General features: G+C 37.0%; 1 protein-coding gene across 1 annotated transcript in view; it reads right to left on the bottom strand.

Annotated features, from left to right (window-relative positions):
• Positions 1 to 15,972, bottom strand: part of LOC143723736 (E3 ubiquitin-protein ligase SH3RF3-like) — a 149,062-nt gene extending 133,090 nt beyond the window's left edge. Inside the window, exon 1 of the mRNA XM_077216486.1 lies at positions 15,437 to 15,972. Coding sequence (XP_077072601.1) covers positions 15,437 to 15,790 — 354 coding nt within the window. The 5' untranslated portion in view covers positions 15,791 to 15,972. The remainder of the gene's footprint in view (positions 1 to 15,436) is intronic.
• Between the last annotated feature and the right edge of the window lie 229 nt (positions 15,973 to 16,201).

Raw genomic sequence — 16,201 nt, 5'->3', positions numbered from 1 at the left:
ATGAATTTACACATGGTTTGTCTTAAAGCATATTAAAAACACCACATAGACATATAAACAATATTAAAAGCTGGATTTTCACCACAGGGGGACCTTTAAGATTAACATTAAGATAAACAATGAACAATACTTCTACAGCATTTATTATCTTAAAGTAAATGTTAATCTCAACATTTACTAATACATCTGTAAGATGAAAAATCATATCTGTTAAAATTTGTTAATGCATTAAGAACTAACATGCACATTAACATTATTAACTAACATTGATAAAGGTTAATAAATACTCTATATAATATTGCTCAATGTTATGAGACCTTATTCTAAAGTGTTCCAAAAAGGTTACACATAAAATAACATTAAAAAACAACTAACAATTAAAATGAAAAAATATATAAAACAAAAGCCAATTCAAAATATTAAATAACTCTAATAGTATATAAATAATACTAAAACAGCAGACCAGACAATTTTGAATTGGCTTTTGTTTAATATTTTTTCATTGTAATTGTTAGTCATGTTCTTTTTTGTGTAACTTTTCGTAACACTTTAGAATAAGATCTCATAACATTGAGCAATATATAATAAGCAGAGATCCTCAATAATATGAATGTGTTGTAAGGAGGGAAATGTTGTCTGAGCGAGTTGAGATCATCAGCGTCTCCAGAGACTCAGAGTCAGTGTCAGTCTTCTTCTTCTTCTTCTTCTTCTTCTTCTTCTCTTCTCTGCGCTTTACCAGCGATGAGAGCATGAAACATTAATGTGAACAGCAGGAGTCTGAAGACATGTCTCTGTTTACTGATGCAATGACTGAAGCTCACACAAACACACAGCTTTTCCTCCATAACGGTGTCTTGATCTCGTTTCTCAAACGACACGTCACCGACAGATCGATGTGAACTCAATACAATTCACAATTATTTATAGCGCTTTTCACAATGCACATCATTACAGTTTAGAGTATCTGTTATCAGAGGAAACTGTCAAAGTTGTGCATTTCAGAAACGTACATATACAAAATCACAGTTAGCTAAAAATGTATTAATTTAAACAATGTGATAATTTAAGGCAGAAACAATGAGCTCATTGAAGTAATGAATATTTATTTTTTAAATAATTATGACATTTAGAAAAAGTATAATTATGTCAGCACTAGGATATCAAACAAGGTGTGATTCATATTACAAGTTAAATAATGAATGTGCACATATTGTGAATCATTTAGTTCCCGGTAGCCTTCAGGAAATTCACTTGTCTAAAGGAAAATGATTCATAAAACATAAATATCATGGGTTGGCCCTGTGTTTACATACTTGAGTCTCGACACATACGGAAACAAAAGACTATCAATCGAAGCTCAGCTTTGGGAAGAGAAAAGATACAAGGCAAGATAAAGGAGAGAGAGAGAGAGAGAGAGAGAGAGAGAGAGAGAGAGAGAGAGAGAGAGAGAGAGAGAGAGAGAGAGAGAGAGAGAGAGATGGAGAGAGAGAGAGAGAGAGAGAGAGAGAGAGAGATAGAGAGAGAGAGGGAGAGAGAGAGAGAGAGAGAGAGAGAGATAGAGAGAGAGATGGAGAGAGAGAGAGAGATAGAGAGAGAGGGAGAGATAGAGAGAGAGGGAGAGAGAGAGAGAGAGAGAGAGAGAGAACGAGAGAGAGAGAGGGAGAGAGAGAGAGAGAGAGAGAGAGAGGGAGAGAGAGAGAGAGAGAGAGAGAACGAGAGAGAGAGGGAGAGAGAGAGAGGGAGAGAGAGAGAGAGAGATAGAGAGAGAGATGGAGAGAGAGAGAGAGATAGAGAGAGAGAGGGAGAGATAGAGAGAGAGGGAGAGAGAGAGAGAGAGAGAGAGAGAGCGAGAGAGAGAGAACGAGAGAGAGGAAAAAATGAGAGAAACTTTTCTTTGCAACATTAAGACTATAGGCTCAATATAACACCACAAAAACCTACCATAAATACAGCCTATCGCTCACAATAGATCACTTTTCCGCCGATGTCACAGTTACGTCACGGCGTTAGCTGGAGGCAAAACAAAGTGAAAACTGGAGGCGGCAAATACAAACCAGCACAGATTTGTCTACATAAAATGGAGCTTAAATTAGTATCATTATTATTAAATGTCATCTTGTTGTGTGGTTGGGTGCTAGAATCAATGAAAAAGGAATATGCTATATGTGGAATTTTTATTTCTAGAAAATATTCACATCATTAATATTGCACCGTAATGTCACTCTTTACATTGTCGTCTTCTTGGCGCTGGCTAGGCAGAACTGCGGATCGTAGCACACAAGTCTTGTACATGACCATTCAGCACATAGTTACAGGCATCTAAAGATGTATATGCCCTCAGTTACTCTTTACGCTCGGTTTCTCTATCGGATAGGTGTTTAAGTCAGGCCGCTCAACCGGAGGTAGCCTAGCGTTAACGTTAATCCTGTCAGATCGTCCATCCATTGAGTGAGCGTGTATGGGTCGGGTCGGCCAATCTGGTTCCGTCCGTTAAAATAACTTTTGCAAATAACAATCGCGGTCCTGGACAGTAAGTGACCTTGCACATTAAGATAAAATCGGATTTTCTCCCGTCATTGTTAAAAAAAAAGGTAACAAAACTTGCAAACTAGCGTTAGTGAAGCGGCCAGAGGGATCGTTCTGCCTCCACCTAAGCTCCGCCCACAAAAAAACGTCATCATGTCTACTAACTGAAAAGGGGTCTATAGTATTATTGCATAAATATTTGTAGGCTATTGTTTGGATGAGAGTCACTGATATTTCACCAGCAATAATAATAATCATAATCATAATTTAGCCTCTACTGTATTTCCTGTTAGTACTGTAGATCAGGGATTCTCAACCTTTTAGCTAATGTGACTCACTTTTTTTTTGTATGCCAGTCATACAACCCACTAAAGAAATAAATGAATAGCCTAACTGAAATGCGGCCTAACGTTATATGCTAATTATAATTAATTTCACGAAAACACCAATATTTTCAATAATTAGGCAGACCTGCTTTTTGTTTTCGTGGCTCGTCCATTAAGAACCGTTCGCGCCAATAATAAATGATTGTGATTGGACAGTTGAAAAACAGCGTTAGAAAGTTACGGCAATAATGATTCAACGTACGACATTCGCGGAGGACCGACTACCTTTACATGCACAACTTTTGTTTCAATCGGACTATTTAAACTCTGCTTGTTCAATCACACATTGCGAAGTCTTTATATCAGTTTATAGTTTTCTTATATCAGTGTATCTTCTGCCGGTGTTTTGACCCTGCCTTGGATTACCGTTTGCGACTCTTCTCTTCCTGCCTCTCTGTTTATCTCTCACTTTTACTGTTTTGACCACGTTTGATGTCCTGTCTCTGGTATTTCGACCCACGCCTGTTTGTACACTGAGCTTGAGCTATTCAAAGAAACTGCACATGGATCCTACTCAGCCTGAGTCTGTGGGCGCGTTTCCATTACAGATTCGCAAAACTTATGCGTTTTTTTTTCTAAATGTCGACCAAAAACTATTGCGAAATGACGGCGTTTACATTAACCGATGTTATGCGACTAAAGCGTTTTTTTTTTCCTCTCGCGATAAATCATTCAAAAAATCATGGCGACGGATGTTGGTTTATATGGTTTAAGTATATCGCAGCCACTGCACTGGCCATGATTATTAATCGCAGGAGACGTGTGTGTGTGTGTGTGTGTGTGTGTGTGTGTGTGTGTGTGTGTGTGTGTGTGTGTGTGTGTGTGTGTGTGTGTGTGTGTGTTATCCAATCATTAATGGCAAGGAAGACTCTTAAGGCTGATTTATACTTCTGCGTCGGACCTACGCCGGAGCCTCTACGCTATACACTACGCGTTGGTTTTCATTTATACTTCTGCGTCGTTGTCCGCGTTGACGCGCAATTACACATGCAGAGGGAGCGTGTGAAACCCGAGGGAGGGGTTCTAGCAGACCAATCACAGAGCTTGCGTCCGCGTAGAATTGACGCGTTGTTACATTTTTGGAGAGGTGCACGTCAGGGTACGCCGAAGGGTACGCGCAGCCTACGCCGTAGCTACGGCGTAAGTTCGACGCAGAAGTATAAATTGGCCTTTATACTGAGAGCGGCACATATGAGGAGTTTCTGAGCGTTTCTCCTTCATTTCTGCTTCGAGGTCTTGATTGTGGCATTTCTTTGAGATTTAGAATTCAGTTTTCCTGTAATTATTTTGTCTTTTATGAGTTTAATAAAGAACTCTCGTCTCGTATTCTGTCCAAACACACCGCGTCTTCTACGTCAGGTGACTGTAAATGTGCAAAAACTGTTTCCATTGCAGCTGTTTTATTTAAAACTGTTTTATTTTTCAAATTGCCTGAAAAAAAACCCTCATGCGATTGTAAAAACTTTTTGGCGATAAATAGTTCGGATAGTTTTTCCGAAATTGACGCGTTTTCATTGGGCGTATTTTCAATTTGCAAGTTCAATTTGAGCAATTTGAAGGGTAACGGAAACGTGGCTTGAGTTACACTAATGGTGCAGTTGAGGAATTTTGCAGTAAATGGGTACAAAAGTACTTCATATCCCCCAAAACACAGCATAAACGTATAGATGAGAAGTAAATGATATATCATTTGTATGATTAAAATGTATATTTTTCATAAAATCGCTGTATAAATGTTTGGAGGTCAATATAACCATGAGTGTAAACAAGGAAAATGAGCATCAGTCACGCTACTGCCCTGACAGGGGGTTTAAAACTATTTTTTTTGCAATATGCACGTATGTACATCAGGATAATAAAAATATAAATGTACAGTGCTGAATGGAAGTCAAAATGATCTGACATTCACACCAAATGATCTATTTGTAGTAATTATGGTCATAAATGTGAAGCTATAAATGATCAAACCACAGTAAAGAGGATTCATGCATGGTTTTACATTGCTGTGGTTACAGTCTCATTTTACTACTAATGCCACAGTTAAACTATATATATAGGCTATATTCACAAGGGCACGTATAGAAGGTGACAATCTTCATAATCATTGTCAGTAGTTTGGTGTCTCACAGCACTCCAGATGTATAAATAATCAATTATAACACACATTTTATGTAAATGCATAAATGTTAATCCTTAATTTAAATGCATGTACAGTAGATGACCGTGTGCATGCAGAAGATACAGAAAAACAGTGAAAGAAAGGAAGGCAGATAGAACACTTTAGAGGAGTGTGAACACACACACACACACACACTGAGCTTCAGCCGTACAGAACATGCGAGCGCTGCTAATGTTCTTCAGCCGGATCATAACTCTAGAAGATGGAGGGAATATTCCTTCAAGGGCAAAGGAGGACGTTTCATTCTTCCGTCTCACGCTGACAGTGTTTATCAGTCTCTAGTGTCGTGTGCTTTAGCTCAGTTTAAACGACACTTCAATCCAGATCACCATCGATTTCACGTCACTCGCACCGGTTTGCATGATTACGGTAACTAATGATCTATCTATCTATCTATCTATCTATCTATCTATCTATCTATCTATCTATCTATCTATCCCCTGTTTTTACCCATCCTACCTCTCACTCATAGAAATAAAGCTTAAATGGGGTTCTAGACTTATTTTTAAAGAACACTTTATGCAAAAAAAAAGGTTCTCAATATTTTTTCACTATTCTTCTGTATCCTGTTATTATTGTAAAAGTTCAATAAACAGATTTTTTTTTAAAAGAAGAAAAAAAGTTCTATATTAGGAGAAATGTCTTAAATGATTGCATAATACTTTCATGTTTAATGGGTTATTTATAATTAAGTATGTTTACAAGCTGTTTAGTTTACAAAATGTTATCAAAATAGAAAATGAATTAGAATTTAATTAAAATTAAATCCAAGAAATGGTCCCATGATGGGAACCCCTAAAAGGTTCCCTTTTTTCCCTAATCTAGTCTAACCTAGAAGTGATCAGTACAAATAAAAAAAGTGTTTTATTGTTTATCCAGCTTATCTAAATGTTGTTCCTCTAAAAACGCTGAAGTAAAGAGGGGGAACAAAAATAAAATGAAGAATGAAAACCCAAAAGCACAGTAATATTAATAACAAATAACAGTAATAATAATTAATTAATTAATTAAAGGTGACTTAAATAATAATTAAATAAATAAATATTTAAAAACTAAATAAAATGGATAATTCATAAATTAATAATTCATAAATATTAGTAAATATACATAATTACATAAAATCTAAATAAATATAAAATATTTTATAAAAATGTATTAATTCAATTAAGATGAATTAATAAAAATTTCTAAATAAATAATTTTTAAAACCAAATAATTCATTCATAAATATTACTGAAAACAAAAAATGTTAATATAAAAAATAAATATAAAAAATATAAATAAAAAATTAATACATTTGTTTTTACCAACAAAAAACTAATGTACAGCCGTCATTTGGAACTTCTAGCAGCATGACGTGTCACGGCACGCGCAGAAGTGTGTTAATGTGTGTGTGGATGCTGTGCGGATCAGGCAGAAATCAAGCAGAAATACATGAGATTCGGTCCCGCTGTGTTCAGCCGAGCAACAATAAAGAGATCTCTCAGCGGGTCAGCGGATTCAGTGTGTGTGTGTGTGTGTGTACGAGACATCGGCTGTAATGATGAATGAACGAATGATGTTCCACCGATGACACGGTTTGACATCAATCACTAAACCAGCTCATCTCACTCTATTCAGACCGATACATTCAGAACATGCGATAGACATCATGTGTTCTGAGATATTTAACAGTCCACTTCATGAAAACATCCAATTCAATTAAATAAACGATAGCAAGTCATCATGAGAGACTGAAAGTCTGTGTCTAGTTTAATTACCAATGCCAGAAAGCTCGAAGAGTTATTGCAGCCAACATTTCTATGGGATATTTGATTGTTAGATCAGATCGATACAGAAATATGGAGTCAGAACAAGATGAAGGGCTTTATGGTTTTGAAAACCCTAATGCATGATTTTACAATAACAGTATTTTACAGCAGTTCTACTGCCTCATGCTGTTATATCTGTGTCTACGATTTTATTTAACAGTATACATGATATAAACAATGCATTAAAAATTTTTTTTGAATGCATATGCACCTTATAATGCATTGCATGATCTAATAAATAATAATTGTAACCTCAGTTATAATGCATTGTAATATTTATCTATTCATTGTTACACCTTAAGTAATGTTATGCGTTAAATGATGCGTTAAAACACACGAAATCTGCAAATATAATAATGCATTTAACATGAAAAGATAATGCATTAGAACATACATTATGAATATCATTATGATGCATTTTCCATAAAAGCTTGAAGTAAAGTGAAAATCTCACTGCATTAAAGGGCAGATCTGACCCTGTCAGAACTACAGCACAATCTTCATCTCACACACACACACACACACTGATGCGTTCATCACACAGACAATGAGACACGGCTGAAGATCAGGGCAAAACCACGCTTTGTTTCATGCAGAGCCACAATTATGCATTTTGGTGCAGATGCTGATATTTATATATGGACAAAAAGTTAGATGAAATTCTGATAGCTTGTAATCAATGAGATCTTTATAACAGTTTAGCATAAAATGCATATAAATATCAGTATTTCTGCCAATAATGTCTTAGTATGATATTTAAACGCTTACTTTTGTGATCAAAGCTCTGTAGTTTTAAAACATATAATGCAATGCAATACAATGATGATTATTGAGAGATGAACAAATAAACCTTCATCAAAAGCCTGATGATCATATTTAATACTCATATTTTTTATAATAAATGATGTCTGGATAATCAAGTAAATTGGAATTGTACTAATAATATTAAAGTTATTCTTACGTTTATCAGATCTCACAGGAAAAAGAGGCTGAAAGTGGATGTTTGTAAAAGCATGTAATAGATCGTGTGCAACAGGTTTTTTAGAAACGTTTTGATCATGTTGATCATTTACAGGCCTTAGAAATATGATAAAGGAGCTTTACAGGGTTAATATTTCCTGCAAATCTTATGAGAAATGTCTAATAGAGCTGTTTGTGATGAATACTTTAGTGTGTCTGTGGCCACAGCTTCAGTTCTCTTACTGAGAAACTAGCAGACGATCAATACGGGTTTATAACGGCCAGTGTCTCATTGACCATCCATCTAGCCACAAAATACACTTGCATTGCGTTTCATCAACGTGGAATATGAACCTGCCTTACATAACATAAAAAACTCATTGCATCATTGTATTTTGGATCATTTGGTGAAGCTTTCAGCAACCAATACTCTCAGATCAGTGTGACATATTTTGCCACGTCTAAATGAATTCAGCCAGTTTCCCCCAGACTTAAAAGCGGTTTTCTGAGAGAATCGCTCACACACACACACACACACACACACACACGCAGCGTCAGCAGAGTCTGTCCTCTGACCTGTGAGAGACATCAGTTCACACTGCGCCTGTGAGACTGATGTGTGTGTTTGACCGCTTCAACACACACCAGCACTACAATAGACCAAGACAACAATGGCAGAGCATCTCAAAGAAACGTCTTACCATTGAAAAACATCCTGTTACTATAGCAACAGCCAATCGCAGTTGACCAATAACATCATCGAATTATGAATAATTACATGCAACTAACCCTAAACCAAACCTAATCCTAACCTTATAGTAAATACATGCAGTTAATTAATATTACTCAGTACTTAAATGTATAAATACAGTGTTACACTGACACCTTCAAATAAAGTGTAACCGACACATCTTCTTATTCTTTATTATTATGACTGCTTTCCACATTATACATTAATAGTTAAATCATGGCACTATGCAATATAGATATTTACATTTATGCATGTAGAAGTAGGGCTGTCACAATTATTGATTAATCGTCTAATCATGGTCATTCGATCTAATCACAGTTATGTAGGATAACAGCAATAATTGTGCAATTAAATATTTTTTATTTAATTAAAATGTTGCCAAAGTATTTCTATTTTATATAATCTTCACAGCCTGTTCCTCCTTAAATAGTGTTTTAGGGTACGTTTTGCGTACAGACGACAACGATCCCGTTCAAACGGATCCATGAAAGAGATTAAAAACGTTGTATTCTGATGTCAGGCCAGTAGATGGCGATGTCACTTTGTAAAGAAACACTACACGCCTATAGAACGAATACGTAATACACACGTACATGACGTCACCGTTTTCACAAATTTGAGTTTTTCTAGTTTACACGGAGACGATGACGATATCGTTTTCAAAAACTCCAGTTTTCAATAGTTTGCGTTTTCAGGCCAGCAAAACGCCGCTGTCTTATAAATGATTGACCAAAACGCATAAAAAGTTAAAAGCAGTGTCGCGTAAATGGCCCCTAAATCATCCCATGATCATTTACTCATTAATTTAACACTGGTCACATTATCATAGGATGATTTAAACTATTGGAGGAACATGTGCACTTGGTTCATTAAAGGAAAAAAACAATAATCCATGTTATTGTCATATACAAACTTTAATCCCAATTCATATTTGTCTACAAAACTAATTTCAAGCATTTAAGCAAACGCCTTTAGATTTAAAACATCTGCATGATAATGAAAATGAATTCAGTGAAGAGCTCAAACTTTCGAGTGGTAGTGCGCGTGTGTAGAGAAGAACAGTAGCAATATTTAATAACCAATAACTGCGGCAGGAGCTCAGTTCAGTTCATATTTCACGTTTACATTAAAACACAGCTCGTGGCTTCATGCGGTGTCTCTTTCCCAGCAGATATACAGCACAAACACTGATGACCATCTCTGATCTCAGTGGTGAGACTGAACAGAGAGCAAATAAACTCTTCATTAAACTCGCTGACAGCACCGGTGCAGATGAAGACTTCCACAGAAATCTTGCACAATATTTCTTACATAACGCAAAGATATGAAAGGCAAAAAGAAGTTTGCTGTGCTATTTGGACTATGCAGAATTTTCAAACTAGGGTCCGCAAGGAAATGACAGAAAAAACTGTGAAAAAAATAAATACAAAAATTAAATTAAAAATTAATTCAATAAATAAACATTGATTAAAATAAATGAGTGGAAAGTAGAAACAAATAAATAAAAATAATAATTAATATAAATAAATATTCATAAATACATGTATTAAAAATAAATATTATTAAATGTATATTATGAGTAAAAATGTAATTAAAATAAAATAGAAATGGATTAATATAAATAAATATTCATAAATAAATTGATTAAAAATAAAAATTACATTTATAAATGTATATTTTATATTGGGAGTACAAAACCTGATTAAAATAAATAAAATAGGCCTATTGACTGAAATAAATTAATTAATTTGTTTAAAGATGCAGTCCGTAGATTTTCCTCTTCGTCGCCATCTCGGTTCGAAATCTGCAATTGCAGTTATTCATGGAATTATCAACTTTACGTGGGTTGTGCCTCGGCACTGCGTGGATGAAAGCACTTGCTGCGTCCCAATTCGCCTACTTATACTACGCCCTAAAAGTATGTACTCTTTTTGTGAAGAAAAAGTAGGGCTGCACAATTAATCGAATTTCTAATTGCGATTACGATTACGGATGCTACGATTACGTAATCGTTCAAAGCCGTGATTACAAAAGAATATCCACTCTGCGTGTGTGTGTTTAGAGCATAAATATGTTATGAGAGGCGAATCACGACTACTTCAGAAAACCCAGCACAATATGACATACCAGGCAGTGACGTAAGTGTACGCTGAAATAAAAAGTCTTTCACCTCAGAAAAACGGACTTTAATGTCCTGTCAGCCGTTATCCTGTGCTCGTAGCGCGCACTCTTCAATTGCACGCGCAAATGCGGCGGCACGCGCTGTGTATCGCTTCACTGTATAAAGTGCAAAAGAAACTACGAGCATGCAACGTTGTTACAATGTAAATTAGTATGTCACGCCGCGCTTCCACTCACGTCACTTTTTTAAAATCCCCTACAGCGCGAAACATGAGTCCCGCAAACGCGGCACAGAGGAGCTTATATGTAATCGGAGGACAAATGGCTCCTTAGTTTTGAAATGGTTTGGGTACAAGGTGATCTCGTTGAAAATAAAGGCGTTAGTCTAGCGTTAGAAGCTCATTTGAAACATTGCAGCGGCTAATTTAAGAAAATGACAGCTCCGAAGAGACTCCGCTTTAGTTTGAGGTAACGTTAGTGCTAACAATAATAAAGAAAGATGATGATCATCATCACCTTATCTGTTACCACTGAAATGTAATGTATTTCTACAGTATTACTACTGTATTTAACCCTTCGGAGTCTTGGGCTATTTTGGCCGTTTTTGAGTACTTTTATTTTTTTTTAATTTTGCAACATAAACAAATGTTTAGCATACCTATGTTTGGTATAATTTTTTTCAGCACAACATCACCTATATGATCAGACAATTAGTTTTTCACTTTGATGTACTCTATCAACATACTGGACCCAAAATCACACAAAAAACACAAAATCCGAATAGAAAAATTATAGCTTTTCTACTACAAAAAACACAAACATGCTCAATGAAGCATTTTAAAAGGTTTAAAATGTAAACACAAGTTGTAAATGTCAACATATACAGGTACAAATCAGATATAATCAACCTATATACAAAAAAAATATGATTTACAAAAAAAAGCGGGTGTAGCCATTGGCTTTTTTTCTTTCTTTTTAGCTCAGCCACTTTTTAAAAAATGTTGTGCACACAATTATTCAGAGAGCTATATTTAAGGCCTTGCGTTCCCAGAGTATGAGGGTTCGCAAATAGTGCAAATACAACATCAAAAATGTAAAATTGAGATAAAATTAAACTATATGCAGCAAAAAGCAGGTGTGGCAATAGGTGTTTTTTCTTTTCCTTTTTGCTTAGAAACTCTACAAAACACTTCATGTACAATTACACAGATAGCTACATTACAGGGATTTCATTCCTTGAGTAAGAGGGGTTCCTCAATAGTGCAAATGTACCATACAAAAGGTAAAATGAACACAAAATCAAATTATACATACAACTATTTACAACAAATATCAGGTGTTTTTTATTTTTATTTTTTATCTGTGCCTCTCCTCAAAACAGTTTATCTAAATCTACTCCTAAACTACCTAAACTACTCCTAAACTACCTAAACTATCTACACTACTCCTAAACTACTCTCAAAATCTACTCAAACTCTTCCAAAAACTAGCAATAATCTCTCTCTCTATATATAACGTTTATATGTCTCTCTTTATCAACTCCGTAAAATCCTCTGCCTTTCAATTTTGCGTCTTAGCTCAGTTGGCTCCTCCTCTATTCCCTAAAATGTGCAGCCTGAAGAGCAGAGTCAGCAGATTCACACATTTTTCTCCGTTTTGTTTTATGACAAAAACCGACGAAGTTATTAGAATAAATGCAACGCCTGTCGCATCCCATCTTGCGTTCTTTTACGAACGCGTCAGTATTTTTTTATATAAAGTTTAAATGATCATATCTCCGTTTTTACTTGGTCTATCAAAGCAAAACAAAAAGTAACATAGAATTTCAAGCCAGCACTTTCGACAGAAGTGGACGGCAGCGCTCAACGTGACCTTGTTTTTATGCTTCGACGTCTTAAACTGGTCATGTAACTTGATCACGCCGGCGTGATCGGCGACCCCGAAGAGTTAAGCACTGTATCACACAAGTTGCAACTTACTATGTCATTCTTTTTGGTGAAATGGTCCCACACACTACTTTTCTTTGCACGCTTCACACTATCGTCTGCCCTGGGTCTAACCTCCAGTGTTTTAGCCTGTAGCCTTTACTTTTCCCAAACCTTGTGAGCGCGCGAACCCAAGCGCTGTGACCTCGCGCCAAATGTTTTTATTGGTTTATTAAGTACAAACAGGCGAGTTATGAAAATTGAGTGTGAGGGATTTGTTCACTTCACACAAAAATATCTTGGAATGAGATGGCTAACTGTAGTAGCGTTTAGTCCACTGTCTATAATAGCCTAATTTAGAGATCACTTTTTTTTTAAACGACTACCGACAACTTTGATCGGTTAACGTTGAGACGGTCAACCATCGGTCAAAGGTTAGCATCCCTAGTTAGATACTGATAATTAATCACTTAAACCCCTTAAAACCACCTCTCTACACAACCGCCGGACTCGCGCGTCCTCCATGTCTGTAGTTTTTTTAACACTTTTCACTCGTGTTTGTAGTTCTAACCGAATCCTCGTCCAACGCGCGATGGGTTGTGGGCAATATCAGCCGTTAGAGTGTGCATCGATCTGCACTTCGGATTCTGACCGGATATAGTAGACCATCCGGGTCTCTTTGGACACTCATTTCAACATACTACGATTTGGGACGTACTAGTTCTATTTTCGAAAACTATAAAGGACGGATAGTATGCGAATTGGGACGCAGCTAGTGTTTTGAGGAGAATGTGTGGCTGTCAGTCGCCGCCGCTGTGGATACTGGCATTCACAATCACAGATTATAGCTATTTTTTGTAAGTATGAGCAACAAGAATTTTCACTGGAAAATGTCCTGAACAAGTAACATCCACTTTTGTTCTGACCAACAAAGGGGAAAAAAGCATCGCAGTAAATCGCGCTGATTAAACCTAACGATCCCTTATCATAATCACTTCAAACCGTGCAAATTACACTTTGTTCTCAAATTGTTACAGCTGCAGTCGGCAAGTCTGGCAGATTGAGAGGATTTAGCCAAAATTTTGAATGTTTACAACTCTCATGCCCCTCATCAAGAGCTGTGAGAAAAGGCTATAAATCTCCAGCTCCAGCACCCTCACACTCGTAGCCTACTAGCCGAGACTCTTCTTTATGTGTACAGATGTGACGTAATGACACAAAGACATGCTCAAATTTCCCACGGAAATCCACCAGTACCGCTGGAGTTACAAACATTATTACAAGCTTACCGTTTTGAACCGATTTTGAACACTGGCTGGTTATGTACTTGCTCAAATTTATTTTGGATAATTTTAAACCCAAAAAAGTTACGGACTGCAGCTTTTAAAGAAAACAATAATATACATTTTATATTATATTGTATATTGTATATTTATATTATATATTTTTATTAAAATAAATACAAATATGACTAAAATAAATATTAATTGATGCATTTATTAAAAATAAATAATTTGATTAAAATTAAACAAATAACACATTTAACAGTACATTACTGTAGGGAGTAGAAAATAATAATAGACTTAATAGAAATTAAGTTTAGATCCATAATATCAATGTATAATATCAGTGTATAAATTTGGTGTTTATAAAAAAAAATAACTTTCTTTTCAAATTTAGGATGGGGGTCCCTGACATCATGAGTATGATCATATTTAGGGGTCCATTGCATCTAAAAAGATTGAAAACACCTGTATGCATTAGCAACAGCTACTTGCACTGTTCTACATTACCCATGTGTTTTCGTAAGGTGCTCCAATAACCTTGGTTTTATATAGAAAATCATTTTTTACAGTGACTCAGTCCAAGTATTGAAACTTCAGGCAAACAAACACTCGTCCTGCAACAGCACGTGCGATTCACTCAATCAATCAAAACTTTATTACAGAATCAGGGTCCAACTTCTAAAACACCTGACCGAACAAATAAAACAACAACAGCAATAAATAACGATAATTAAGTAAAAATACATCAATGCGTTACAAAAATACAAAAGTAGTGTTTCACAATTTCTCCTCTCATACATCTACATCACAGCACGAACCAATCAGAACCGCACAAACCTTGACGGGGAGCTGCGCGTGGCAAAAAAGATTGATAACACCTGCATGTATCTATAGCAACATGCAGATACACATATTATACTTGCACTGTATCTACATTCACCAAGTATTTTCTTAAGGCCCTACAATAACCTTGGTTTAATTTAGAAAATCATTTTTTAACAGTGTAGTTATCAATCCAAGTATACTGTACTATGGCAAACAAACACTCGACCTGTAACAGCACGTGCGCTTCAATCAACCAATCAATCAATAAATCAATCAAATCAAAACTTTATTACAGAACCAGGGTCCAATTTTTATAACACACCCAACATATAAAACAACAATAACAACAGCAAGTGCGTTACAAAAATACAAAAGTACCAGCGTGTTTCCACAATTTCTCAGCTCATCAACAGCACAACAGGAATCAGCCAGAACCGCACAAGCCTTGACCGGGGAGCTGCGCGTGCACTGTATCTACATTCCCCATGTATTTTCTTAAGATTCTCCTTATGGTTTCATTTAGAAAATAATTCTTCACAGTGTAATTACTCAATCCAAGTACTGAACCTTCTGGCAAACAAACACTCGACCTGCAACAGCACGTGCGCTTCCCTCATCATCATCATCAGAAACAGCACAGCACGAATCGATCAGAACCGCACAAACCTTGACCGGGGAGTTGTGCGTGGAGACGGGCAGGTCCCGCACAGTTGTGCCCGGGGGAGACGCCGATACTCCGGCCGCGCATCCCGCGAGCCCCGTCCTCCCTCCCCCGTTCCTCGGGCGCTGTTTAATCCCGTCCAGTAAACGGACCAGCAGAATATTGGCCGGTAGATCGTCGACCGCGGAGTCCACTAGTATGCGGCACTCCGGGCAGCGCAGCTCGTGTCTGGAGCTCACGATGTTCTCGAGGCAGCGGCGGCAGAAGGTGTGCTGACAGGGCAGGACTTTAGCGCTCGTGTCCAGGCGCTCCAGACACACCGAACACTCCAGCAGATCCAGCAGAGACGACTCGTCCATGTTTGCGTGCAGTGCATGTGGTTATTAATGCACGGAGAACGGGTTAAGACATACCGACGGAGCGCTGGGAAGCGCGAGCGAGCGCGTCTGCTGCTGCTCCGTCTCTTTCTTCCTCTCTCTCTCTCATACACACACACACAGCTGTGAGGAATAGTGAGGTCATGCACGCACGAGCTATCAAGCGCGAGGTTCAAACTCGCGTCATCGTTTGGGCTGTTTGCCTACAATACTCTCGAATGAACTTGATTTGTGCTCCAAATTCCTCAAATCACACTGCGGTTTTACTGAGTGATCAGACGCAGCATTTCACCTGCTCGACCACAAAACAGCTGAAAAATAAAATCACGTTGAAGGAGGGAAACGAGAGCCATATCTGGGCACTTAGTAACCCCCTAACAACCACTCATAGCA

The sequence above is a fragment of the Siphateles boraxobius genome, unplaced genomic scaffold (genome assembly GCF_051911475.1).
Source record: "Siphateles boraxobius isolate OS27281-9 unplaced genomic scaffold, OSU_SipBor_1 7, whole genome shotgun sequence".
Taxonomy (NCBI): domain Eukaryota; kingdom Metazoa; phylum Chordata; class Actinopteri; order Cypriniformes; family Leuciscidae; genus Siphateles; species Siphateles boraxobius.
This window is presented reverse-complemented; position numbering and strand designations above follow the sequence as displayed.